At 45.7% G+C, this 13,339-nt stretch overlaps 1 protein-coding gene across 1 annotated transcript in view; it reads left to right on the forward strand.

Moving 5' to 3' along the window:
• Positions 1–13,339, forward strand: part of reck (reversion-inducing-cysteine-rich protein with kazal motifs) — an 87,699-nt gene that overhangs the window by 25,594 nt on the left and 48,766 nt on the right. The window contains exons 2-5 of the mRNA XM_056269652.1: positions 4,350–4,411; positions 10,025–10,099; positions 12,716–12,752; positions 13,212–13,297. Of these exons, the coding sequence (XP_056125627.1) occupies positions 4,350–4,411; positions 10,025–10,099; positions 12,716–12,752; positions 13,212–13,297 (260 nt within the window). The remainder of the gene's footprint in view (positions 1–4,349; positions 4,412–10,024; positions 10,100–12,715; positions 12,753–13,211; positions 13,298–13,339) is intronic.

Here is a 13,339-nt window from a genome sequence, read left to right on the forward strand (position 1 = left end):
CGCTTTACTCACTTTACCTTCCGCTTTACTCACTTTACCTTCTGCTTTACTCACTTTACCTTCTGCTTTACTCACTTTACCTTCTGCTTTACTCACTTTACCTTTCGCTTTGCTCACGTTACCTTCTGCTTTACTCACGGGAGCTGCTGGAACCGGTGGACTGAAGCACACTCAGGAACAGAAGCGTTTGGGATGTTTGTGAAGTGGGTGTTCAGGAGTGTTGAGAAAGGGGGAGAGATGAAGACGGGAATGCCTTTGATGTGCCATTATTATATTCCTCAGAAAAACCGGCTCACAGTAGCGACTGAGATACTCAGAAACACTCACACATGTTAATGCTGGACCGGGATCTGCTTCCCAAGGATCTGAGCTTGGCTAAAGGGTCAATGAGATGATGCTCATTTCTGTCCTATCTATTCATTTATTAAAAAACATCTATACAAATATAGTTCACATATACAGTGGCTTTTAATTAAATCATTAATAATTTTAAAATGTTAAAATTTGTCCTTTTATTCACACTGTGACTGTATATTCATCATGAATGTTGCTAACAGGGCCGTGAAGCCATATATGCAGACGACTGCGTTCATTCAGTGGTTTACTTCTATTCCTCGACCTCAGAAGAACAACTCGTTTCACGCTGCGTGTCCATTCTCACACGCATTCAGAAAACACTGGTGTCAGCTCGATAAACCACGGTGTGGAAAGCATGAAAGGCAAGGCGTATCTCACTTCTGCTTATTGAAAGCCAGATGCTGTGAGACAGAAAGCAGATCGTCCAGAGAAGCGCACTACAGCCCTGAAGAAGAGCACTTAGCAGTGCACCCAAGACAGATCCAATCACACTGATGAAAGGAATCAGCCTGGATGAGTCTGGGCTGAGATGAAAGTACTTCATTTTGATAATGATGACTTTTTCCGGAGGAGAATAAACAGATGAGAATATGTTTTTCTTAAGTTTTCAAAGCCACAAATCTCCCTTGTGATTATTATAAGCAAACAGTCGCTCACACACAATAACGCTTCTCCAGCTTAGCTTCACGTCTTCTCTCAGTCTGATCACATTCTCACATGCATTTACCTGTTGGATATCTCTGAAATTCCTTTGTCTGGTACTTTAGTGTTAGTGTTAGTTAGTGTGAGTGTTACTGTTAGCATTACTGTTAGTATTACTGTTAGAGTTACTGTTAGCATTACTGTTAGTGTGAGTGTTAGTGTTACTGTTACTGTTACTGTTAGTGTTACTGCTACCGCTACTGCTACTGCTACTGTTAGTATTACTGTTAGTGTTACTGCTACCGCTACTGCTACTGTTAGTGTTACCGCTACCGTTACTGTTACTGCTACTGTTAGTATTACTTTTAGTGTTACTGCTACCGCTACTGCTACTGCTACTGTTAGTATTACTGTTAGTGTTACTGCTACCGTTACTGCTACTGTTAGTGTTACCGCTACCGCTACTGCTACTGCTACTGTTAGTATTACTGTTAGTGTTACTGCTACCGCTACTGTTAGTGTTACCACTACCGTTACTGTTACTGCTACTGTTACTGTTAGTGTTATCGCTACCGCTACCGCTACTGTTACTGTTATTGCTACCGCTACTGTTACTGTTAGTGTTACTGCTACCGTTACTGTTAGTGTTACCGCTACTGCTACTGTTAGTGTTACCACTACCGTTACTGTTACTGCTACTGTTACTGTTAGTGTTACCGCTACCGTTACTGTTAGTGTTACTGCTACCGCTACTGTTAGTGTTACCGCTACCGCTACTGCTATTGTTAGTGTTACTGCTACCGTTACTGTTAGTGTTACCGCTACTGTTACTGTTAGTGTTACCGCTACCACTACTGTTACTGTGAGTGTTACCGCTATCGCTACTATTACTGTTAGTGTTACTGCTACCACTACCATTACTGTGAGTGTTACCGCTACTGCTACTATTACTGTTATGGCGCTTTTCCACTGCATAGTACGGTACGGTTCGGTTCGGTACGGCACGCTTTGGCACTTTTCCACTGCATAGTACGGTACGATTCGGTTCGGTACGGCTCACTTGTGGTGCTTTTCCACTGCATGGTACGATACGGTACGGCTCGCTTCGGCTCGCTTTAAATGGTACCTGGTCTGTTGAGGTTCCAAGCGTACCGTACCGGTACGAAAATGTGACGTAAAAACACTGCAGATCACTGATTGGTCAGACAGAATCGTCACTTCCAGCGTCATTGGATTTGCGACACGAGACACTAAACCCACTAGATTTAAATAACCAGTAGACAACAGCCAACGCGGTAGCATCTGTTTTTTAAACTTTAAAAAGAAATGGCTGAATCGTGGTCAGTGGACGAGGTGCAGACGTTCCTCTCGTTGGTTGCCGAGGAGCGGATCCAGCGAGAGCTGGATGGGGCAAAACGGAATGAAAAAGTGTTCCAAGAAGTAGCTCAGCTCTTAGCCGCACACGGCTATCACCGGACCTACAAACAGTGTAGGGACAAAATAACGATCAGTCCCACAGACTTTGAAGGGGTACTAACTGCGGTGCAAAAAACAGCAACCGAGCTAAAGCGAACCGAACCGTGCAGTACCGAGTCGAGTCGTACCACGCAGTGGAAAAGCGAAGCGAGCCGAACCGTTCCGCGCTGAGTCGAACCGTACCGAGCCGTACCAGCAGTGGAAAAGCGCCATTAGTGTTACTGCTACCGCTACCGTTACTGTGAGTGTTACCGCTATCGCTACTATTACTGTTAGTGTTACTGGTACCGCTACCGTTACTGTGAGTGTTACCACTATCGCTACTATTACTGTTAGTGTTACCGCTACTGTTACTGTTAGTGTTACTGCAACCTCTACCGTTACTGTGAGTGTTACCGCTACTGCTACTGTTACTGTGAGTGTTACCGCTATCGCTACTATTACTGTTAGTGTTACTGGTACCGCTACCGTTACTGTGAGTGTTACCGCTATCGCTACTATTACTGTTAGTGTTACTGGTACCGCTACTGTTACTGTGAGTGTTACCACTATCGCTACTATTACTGTTAGTGTTACTGGTACCGCTACTGTTACTGTGAGTGTTACCGCTATCGCTACTATTACTGTTAGTGTTACTGGTACCGCTACCGTTACTGTGAGTGTTACCGCTATCGCTACTATTACTGTTAGTGTTACTGGTACCGCTACCGTTACTGTGAGTGTTACCACTATCGCTACTATTACTGTTAGTGTTACCGCTACTGTTACTGTTAGTGTTACTGCAACCTCTACCGTTACTGTGAGTGTTACCGCTACTGCTACTGTTACTGTGAGTGTTACCGCTATCGCTACTATTACTGTTAGTGTTACTGGTACCGCTACCGTTACTGTGAGTGTTACCGCTATCGCTACTATTACTGTTAGTGTTACTGGTACCGCTACCGTTACTGTGAGTGTTACCGCTATCGCTACTATTACTGTTAGTGTTACCGCTACTGTTACTGTTAGTGTTACTGCAACCTCTATCGTTACTGTGAGTGTTACCGCTACTGCTACTGTTACTGTGAATGTTACCGCTATTGCTACTGTTAGCGTTAGTGTTTGTGTTACTATTAGTGTTATGCCTGAATGCAACCGTTTTTATGTGACGCCACACACTGATCAAATTGACTCGCAATTGCTTTATATTGAAATGTCCTAGTTGTAAAGTTCTGACATCAGGTCTCATTCTATATTGTAGAGTAGGAAATTCAAACTTTGTCTCTCGGTTCAATCTGATGTGCCGCAGTTTTGTAGCACCAGGACGAAGAATAATTTAAATCTTTATTTGGGGTTTTCAGGAAATTCATTCACTGTAGGAAAAAATATCTGTAGAAAAACAAAAACGGAAAAGGTGCTGGTAATTTTCTGCCCGGACATTATCTGTTATGTTTACAGATATTTAATTTCACCATAAAACACGATGCAGTGCAATTTGTGATTCAAAACACAAACCTGTGAAATCGATTCAGAAAATGTATTCATATTAACAGCTATTTTTATGGACTTTTCTTCGAGTGTAGCCTTGATGTTGATTTAAATGTAACCAGAGCTTCAGTAAATGTCCATATATAGTGTGAGGAGAAGTGAAATCCCATAATGATTAACTGCCAACTGCCCATTTCAAGATACTTACACTGTAGACTGACTATGTATGGGTGAATACAAAGTGCCGACAAAAGGTATTCTCCGTCAGCGGGGCTTAAAGTGAAATATGTTGGGAGTACATTGGATGAAATGGACTGAACTTGCCCTCTCTCTCTCTCTCTCTCTCTCTCTCTCTCTCTCTCTCTCTCTCTCTCTCTCTCTCTCTCTCTCTCTCTCTCTCTCTCCAGATCCCTCCTGCTGCCATCATGCTGCAGAACTCTTTCCTCAGTGTAAGGGAGCGTGTGAACAGGTACGACACACTCACACCAACACAACTGATGCAAAAACATATGAAGACATTAATGGCATTAATGCAGCTTCGGCCATATAGTCTAAGGCTTCCACTAATAATGAAGGGAAAATGGTTCTTTGTCTCAGACCTTTCAAGGACAAATCTGAGTTGAAACAAAAGGGAATGTGACTGTCAATGTTCTCATATAAAATCCCTGGTTATTATCTGAATACTGTTTGAGAGAGATGTCTATAAAGTCACAAAAAATATCCAATTAATCGCATATAATCCCTATTTGCTGACTAAAATATATGAAGTGAATCATTGAAGAGACATGACAAAAATTCAGTCAGTAATATTACAAAAATTTGGAATTTATGTACGGGGTCAGGGGCATGAATTGTAAATTTGCGTTAATGTGTTCATTTTTATTGCATTATTTTTTATTAATAAATGTGCCAGATGAATTAACTGTCAGCTTTACTTTGTGGAAAAGATCTAACATGTTTACTACTCTTCATCTGTCCATCAGTATTCCCAGAATGAGACTTTGTGGCATTTAACTCTATGGTGCTCTTCAGAAAAAAAAAATACGTTTATTCATTTATTTTTTACTTCATTGAAATGGTACGAAACTTGATAAAGGTTTTGGCACTTGCTATGTGAAAACACAAATAATCCTGGACATGATTGGAACAGGTTAGATGGTCCTGATAACAACAGTCACACTTGTGCTCCTGGCGGTCAGAAATGATGACGCATTGGAAATGAAAGAGAGAGTTTCCTCTAGTGGAAGCGTTCAGAACTGCAGCCACACATCTCACTGACGCTCATTTACTGAGATATCAAGCTCAAATTTTTAACACAACTTGTTTAGATTATTAAATTAAACATTTTAAATAGTATTTTACCACAGTTTAAACTGGAAATTTATTTTCAGGTCTATGCTCAAAAAGTGAATAAATAGATTATAAATACAGCATAAATATAATGTAGTACCATAAAATCCCCTAAAAATACAAAATATTAAATAAAAAAACATTATCAAACTAAAATATTGTACATTCCCTTAATTTAAATAAAATAAAAAAAGCTTTTTTTGATAACTTCAGATGGTAATATTATACTGAGTGACTGCCATATTTAAATGAGCATATTAGGCACATTATGGAGAAAGTTGAAAAAGATAATTTCGTTCAAAACCAGCATGATTAATAGCAAACACAAGTGTTATAGTGGAGCTGTTCGGGATATATAATGGTGAGATGTTCTTCCTTTCAAGGTGAAAAGATTGATGAAAAAGAGCAAATAAAAGCTGTCTCTTTTAGTTGTATCGCGCTCTTCGTCCCAAACCGACTTCCACAGAATCGAGAAACACACTTCTGAAAGGAGCTTTTGATGAAGTTAAAGCGGGCCAGTCAGTAGTTGGAGCGCTGTTAACCCTCTCTGACCCAGAGAAACTCTGTCCTGCCAGTGACCAGGATCCAAACATGCAGAAAACAGCATTAAAGGCCGAGCCGAAGGAAAGCTAAAAGCCCATCAGACGGGAGACGCGAGTGTGTAAAAGAGGAGATTAGGAGGAGAGAATAATGACACCTTGTTAGAGAGCGAGCGAGGAGGGAACGTGCGGATGGTAATCGCCAGAACGTTTCATCCTAATGGACAGCCGATGCTTTGAAGAGACTTTGAGGAGAGGAGAAGAGTCCTTTAGAAGTCCTGCTGGCACCCGCCATTGATTTACCCTCGAAACAAAACATGAAGAGGAGAGTGAAAGAGAGAAACTCTTCCAGCTGGATTAATCTGAGGGGCCGCTCTTTGTGCTGTGGGCGGGGTCACTGCTCGTGTGGGCGGAGTCACATATCTTGTGGGTGGGGGTCACTGCTCGTGTGGGCGGAGTCACATATCTTGTGGGTGGGGGTCACTGCTCGTGTGGGCGGAGTCACATATCTTGTGGGCGGGGTCACTGCTCGTGTGGGCGGGGTCACATATCTTGTGGGCAGGGTCACTGCTCGTGTGGGCGGAGTCACATATCTTGTGGGTGGGGGTCACTGATCGTGTGGGCGGGGTCACATATCTTGTGGGCGGGGTCACTGCTCGTGTGGGCGGAGTCACTGCTCGTGTGGGCGGGGCCTCAGCCCTGGTGGGTGGGAGCACTTTGAGGAGAGGAGAAGAGTCCTTTAGAAGTCCTGCTGGCACCCGCCATTGATTTACCCTCGAAACAAAACATGAAGAGGAGAGTGAAAGAGAGAAACTCTTCCAGCTGGATTAATCTGAGGGGCCGCTCTTTGTGCTGTGGGCGGGGTCACTGCTCGTGTGGGCGGAGTCACATATCTTGTGGGTGGGGGTCACTGCTCGTGTGGGCGGAGTCACATATCTTGTGGGCGGGGTCACTGCTCGTGTGGGCGGGGTCACATATCTTGTGGGCAGGGTCACTGCTCGTGTGGGCGGAGTCACATATCTTGTGGGTGGGGGTCACTGATCGTGTGGGCGGGGTCACATATCTTGTGGGCGGGGTCACTGCTCGTGTGGGCGGAGTCACTGCTCGTGTGGGCGGGGCCTCAGCCCTGGTGGGTGGGAGCACTTTGAGGAGAGGAGAAGAGTCCTTTAGAAGTCCTGCTGGCACCCGCCATTGATTTACCCTCGAAACAAAACATGAAGAGGAGAGTGAAAGAGAGAAACTCTTCCAGCTGGATTAATCTGAGGGGCCGCTCTTTGTGCTGTGGGCGGGGTCACTGCTCGTGTGGGCGGAGTCACATATCTAGTGGGTGGGGGGTCACTGCTCGTGTGGGCGGGGTCACATATCTTGTGGGTGGGGGTCACTGCTCGTGTGGGCGGGGTCACATATCTTGTGGGTGGGGGTCACTGCGCGTGTGGGCGGGGTCACATATCTTGTGGGCGGGGTCACTGCTCGTGTGGGCGGGGTCACATATCTTGTGGGCGGGGTCACTGATCGTGTGGGCGGAGTCACCGATCGTGTGGGCGGGGCCTCAGTCCTGGTGGGCGGGAGCACTGCTCGTGTGGGCGGAGTCACCGCTCCCCTTTGATGCAGGCAGCTGTTCTTGCTTCTGGAAAACACAGCTCAAATATTCAATGCAAACTTTACATTAAAGCTGCAGTAGGGAGTTTTGAGAAAACGTTGACTTAGCCTGAAAATTTGAACAAGCACAACTTCCAGGTCCCTGCACCCCCTTGCTCTCTGCTGCGCTACAGCCCTCCCTCCACAGCTCGTCCTCCACAGCTCGTCCTCCACAGCTCGTCCTCCACAGCTCGTCCTCCACAGCTCGTCCTCCACAGCTCGTCCTCCACAGCTCGTCCTCCACAGCTCGTCCTCCACAGCTCGTCCTCCACAGCTCGTCCTCCACAGCGGAGCCCGTCGTGAACGCGCAGGCTAGTAAACAGGCCCACCGATGACGGCGGATAAAAAGTTATATGGCACATTCACTAATAGGGACTAAACGTCAACAATATGCTTTACATTGACTATGGCCTGCCCATACTTTGACTACAAACTTGGTCCTCAAATCATTATGTATTTTGCAATAGCCTACATGTAACTTTATAACGTTGCACTCTTTCTATAAGTTATAAATAGCTAGTAAGATAACGTTAATATAACGGTAACTAACGTTACAGTATGTAAGTAATTATTCTAGCGATATATAATGCTAGATAAGGTGTGCTAGTACATTATTTCAGCAACATGACAAGCCAGTGAATTAGCAGGTTTCAATTGTTGCTTAGCAGAGTGCGTGAGATTTTATCTACATGTTATGCGGCTAAAGTTTTGACACGAGTCAATGGGCTCTGTGTAATTCTTTCTATTTCGCTTGTTTATCGTCATCAGTCTTTTTCCTTTTACCTCTTTGTTTTATGAGCAGGTGTCACTCGAGAATTAGCAGTTTAGGTTGTTTCTCCGTCATAAGCACAGCTGCAGCTCGCCGGCAATCTGGAGTTTGAACGACGGCTCGCGCTGTGCAAGAGAGGGGTGTGGTCAGCGCGTACACGAGCGTGATTGACACTGCTAAGACACTCCTCCTGGCTCTGATTGGTTGTTTCTGACCAGGAGCGTGTATTTCTTGCAAATGGCAATAGGACCACTAGGAGGAGCCAGAGGAGCTTGATTTTTACACAGATTATCTGTCTCATATTCTACTGTCAGGACATAATGACAGTTTTAGCAAATACATGTTTTCAAAAGTTACCAACAGGAGCTTTAAAGTCATGAAAAATCTCATATAAATACACTCAAATAGAAATAGACTGTATGTAGATTATAAATAAAGTATTTGATATTCTCGTGAGATAAAGTCACATGCATTTAGCGCAGTATATATCGGTTCATCATCTGAGCTTATACAGTCGTGGCCAGAAGTGATGATGAGACTGACATCTTCATCCTTTCTTCAAATATTATTCAGAATGTGGGAAAGATTTTGTAGTCATAAAGTGTAGTTGTGCTTGGCATGGTTTATTTGTGATAATGATAAAGTGAAACATGACAAATTGCACAAAATAATTCGTCCAGACTGTCATGCAAGGAAATTATGAACACATGCAAAAACGAGAGAGAACCAACAAAATATTAATAACTGTTTATGTTGCAGTCAATGTTTGCTTTTCCTGTCAGCTTTTTTTTGCGTAAACGTGAACTTGTAGGGTCATTAAAAATGAATATCCCCTCCGGTTGCACTTTTGGCACGACTACAAGTGCAGTATTATTAAAATATATATTTTTATAGATAGTGTACTTTTATTGAAGCTGTCAAACAGTTAATTTAATTATAAATTATTTTATCTTACTAAATCAATCAATTAATCTATTCATCATTATTTAAATTATACCTGTGAATTTATAATATTGTTTATAAATTAATATTTGCTAAAAATAAATAAAAATTTAGATCAGACATTATTGTGGGAGATGATGAAACTGTTAAACACTATAGATTTTACAAAAAAAGGAAAATTATGTTTTATGGATTTTTTTTAATAGTAATTAACAATGCTAAATTAACATGTAAAATCGGCAACCCTATTTTTAATTAATGCTTTAATAGTAACACAAGTACTGCACACTGAACCTTCATTCATGACTTTAGTGTAGAAAAGCATAGATAAATGCATTAATGTCTAATAATAATGATTGTTTCCAAATGTTTTACCAAATTCATGTGATTGGTTGAAGCTGGCAGAGCTCCGCCTCCATGTCCTCTGATTGGCTGACAAGTGTCAGATGACAAATAATTACAACTGATGATGGAGTCTCTGAAAAGAGTAAAAAAATAAAAGTGCATTTTTTTGTACAGCCAGTTCTCTCAATTTCCTCACAATGACTTTTTTTTTTTTTTTTTTTTTTTTTTGCAAAGAGAAATTATTTGAAACTATCTATCAGCAAATCCAAAGTCCTTTTCTGTCTCTGTTAATCACTAATCATCCTTCAACACAGAAGCCGGTCGTTCTGTAAACTGGAACTGACCAGACCGACACGCTTCTGACGGTCACACACCTCCAGAGAAACACACACACACACACACACACACCGAGTGCAGTTTTCAGGGGGTCGCGTGATGATGCAGAGGCCACACACTGAGATGTTTGAGTGTTTGCGTGAGCTGTGTTTTCTCTCCGCAGCTCGCCAGCATCCGGAGCGAGTCGCGTCTGAAGCATCTGCTCCTGCGTCTGCCCAGTTACTGCCCAGAGTCTCTGGTAAGGCTTTCCTCAACTCTACACATCTCTGTTTACATCAAAGCCGTCGCCGTGGCGGCACAGGAAGTCCTACACGCCGAGCGCTGTCACTTCCTGTCGAGCTGTGGTGTGTTTCCCTCAGAGGAACCGGGATGAACGTCCTCCTCTTTCCTTTAGTTACAAAGCTGGAGAACCGTATGCAGATCCCTCCGTCTCTAATCCTCGAGCCTCGGCCCGTTTATCTGGACACTAATTAATAACCCCCTATTCACCCAAATGGATGCCTATGGATTTTTGGAAGAATAGAAAATCTCTTGCTTCCTTTAAAAATTTGTTCGAAAGCATTTCAAACTCCTGATCAAGCATGTTTGTTGACTCTAATGCATCATAAACCACACAGTTGTTGTGCTGTTATCAGACGGGCTTGTGTTTGCGTCCGCCGGAGAACACAGGACGAGTCTGTCGATCGGCTGAGGGCCCAGACTCCGCTCGGGTGTCCCGGGTCGGGTGCGTCCGCTGGGGTGTCCCGGGTCGGGTGCGTCCGCTGGGGTGTCCCGGGTCGGGTGCGTCCGCTGGGGTGTCCCGGGTCGGGTGCGTCCGCTGGGGTGTCCCGGGTCGGGTGCGTCCGCTGGGGTGTCCCGGGTCGGGGTGCGTCCGCTCGGGTGTCCCGGGTCGGGTGCGTCCGCTGGGGTGTCCCGGGTCGGGTGCGTCCGCTGGGGTGTCCCGGGTCGGGTGCGTCCGCTGGGGTGTCCCGGGTCGGGTGCGTCCGCTGGGGTGTCCCGGGTCGGGTGCGTCCGCTGGGGTGTCCCGGGTCGGGTGCGTCCGCTGGGGTGTCCCGGGTCGGGTGCGTCCGCTGGGGTGTCCCGGGTCGGGTGCGTCCGCTGGGGTGTCCCGGGTCGGGTGCGTCCGCTGGGGTGTCCCGGGTCGGGTGCGTCCGCTGGGGTGTCCCCGGTCGGGTGCGTCCGCTGGGGTGTCCCGGGTCGGGTGCGTCCGTTTGGGTGTCCCGGGTCGGGTGCGTCCGCTGGGGTGTCCCGGGTCGGGTGCGTCCGCTGGGGCGTCCCGGGTCGGGTGCGTCCGCTCGGGTGTCCCGGGTCGGGTGCGTCCGCTGGGGTGTCCCGGGTCGGGTGCGTCCGCTCGGGTGTCCCGGGTCGGGTGCGTCCGCTGGGGTGTATGGGCTCAGTCAGAGGCGTAGCACGGCAGTCCAGGGCCCGTATGCAAAAAAAAATGTATGTGGGCCCCCCTAACCCCGGCCGCCCAGTACATCGAAGACACAATTATAGACGTTCACTGTAGCATAGAAACATTATTATTATAAATACCATACCAAACAATACCATACAAATCAAACACACGACCCAAGGCCTACGTTGGTGCCGTGACCCGGATGGGAGTGAGGTTTAGAGGGGTGAGTGTAACGGAGGCCAGCTAGTAGTCGCTGTGCGAGTAAACCTCACTCCTCTGATCTCAATACGCAGCCGCCATTTTAAAGGCTCCGGTGGGAAGAAAACCGAAAGTGTCGCCTTTGATCATAGGAGAGTCGCGAATTCGATGGCGTATTGTTGTGTTTAATGTAGAAATTAGTTATTCTAAAAATGTACATACATTTCTTTCATACTTTAGATTATATACAGTGAAATTAATTTATAAATAAAATTATTTTTTTATATATAATTCAGAACGTAAAAAAGAAGCAGGAACGAACTATATCTATATTGGATATTAACATCCAATTGTGTAAATTGCGGCAGCAGCTTCAGGTTGGTAGTCCAAGGCATTGTTGCCTGTCTGTACTTCCGGGGTTCTTCCCACCGGAGCCTTGCTTTCGATTTCAAAATGGCAGCTGTGTGAAATCAGCGTATAGGCGCTCTAGCGACAGACGCCAGAGGCTGCACATTTATACACGTTCACTGTAGCATAGAAAAATTATTATAATAAATACCATACCAAACAATACCATACAAATAAAACACACGACCCAAGGCCTACGTTGGTGCCGTGACCCGGATGGGAGTGAGGTTTAGAGGGGTGAGTGTAACGGAGGCCAGCTAGTAGTCGCTTCGCGAGTAAACCTCACTCCTCTGATCTCAATAGGCGCTCTAGCGACAGACGCTAGGGGTCTTTAGCAGTCTTTAGCCTCCTTGTAAGAGCGCCTGACTCTCACGCTGGAGACCCGGGTTCGAGGCCCGCGCAGAGCGGGGCGAGTGGGACCCAGGTGGAGGGGTTACACCTACCCAACAAATTTTCACAACCAGAATGGAACAGCAACAAAGTCTAGCATAACCCAGGCTCAGTGTCAGTAATGGACTGCACACACACACGACCTTCACACGCAGCCGGAAGTGTAGAAGCACACACTCACTCATTATAGTGGGATTCTCCAGGCCTTTCTTTCGGCAAATTCCTCCACGATGTCCTTGGTGTTTCACTCACGGCTTCCGGCATGTGTGTGTGTGTGTGTGTGTGTCTGTGTGTCTGTGTGTGTGTGTGTGTGTGTGTGTGTGTGTGTGTGTGTGTGTGTGTGTGTGTGTGTGAGTGTGTGTCTGTGTCTGTGTCTGTGTCTGTGTCTGTGTCTGTGTGTGTGTGTGTGACAATTGTTTTAGCTGCTGTTATGTTCAACATCTCCTGGTTGTTTTGCAGAATGAACTCTGGATCTGCATCAACAGCACATTACCGGGTACGTTACACACACACACACACACACACACACACACACACACACACACACACACACACACACACACACACACACACACACACACACACACACACACACACACACACACACACACACACACACACACACACACACACACACACACACACACACACACACACACACACACCTGTCTCCTCAACCTGTGCCAGTCTTAAAAGAACAAGAGAGGATTTAGAGTTTGAGGCCATAATGGCTCCCAGATGCAGGAATCCCCTCCTCCACATCCATCACTCCACCTCGCTCGCCCTGAACCCTTTTGAAGAAGCGGAGCGAGCTGACAACATTAAAGCATGTCAGGATGAAATATTTGCTCAGATTAATGCTGTGTTGTTTTGACGGTCATTAAAGTAACATATGCATTTATTTATTGTATTCCAGTCTGTTGTAAAGGTCACTGGTTTCTTTAATGGTTCTCAGGTGCGTCGAGGAAGTCTGATGGCTGGGTGGGTCTGGGCTGCTGTGAACTGGCCATCAACAGCGACTGCCGACGGGACTGCAAACAGGTCTCTCTCACACACACACACACACACACACACACACACACA

The sequence above is a fragment of the Rhinichthys klamathensis genome, unplaced genomic scaffold, assembly GCF_029890125.1.
Source record: "Rhinichthys klamathensis goyatoka isolate OS25496 unplaced genomic scaffold, OSU_Roscu_1.1 h1tg000287l_1, whole genome shotgun sequence".
Taxonomy (NCBI): Eukaryota; Metazoa; Chordata; class Actinopteri; order Cypriniformes; family Leuciscidae; genus Rhinichthys; species Rhinichthys klamathensis.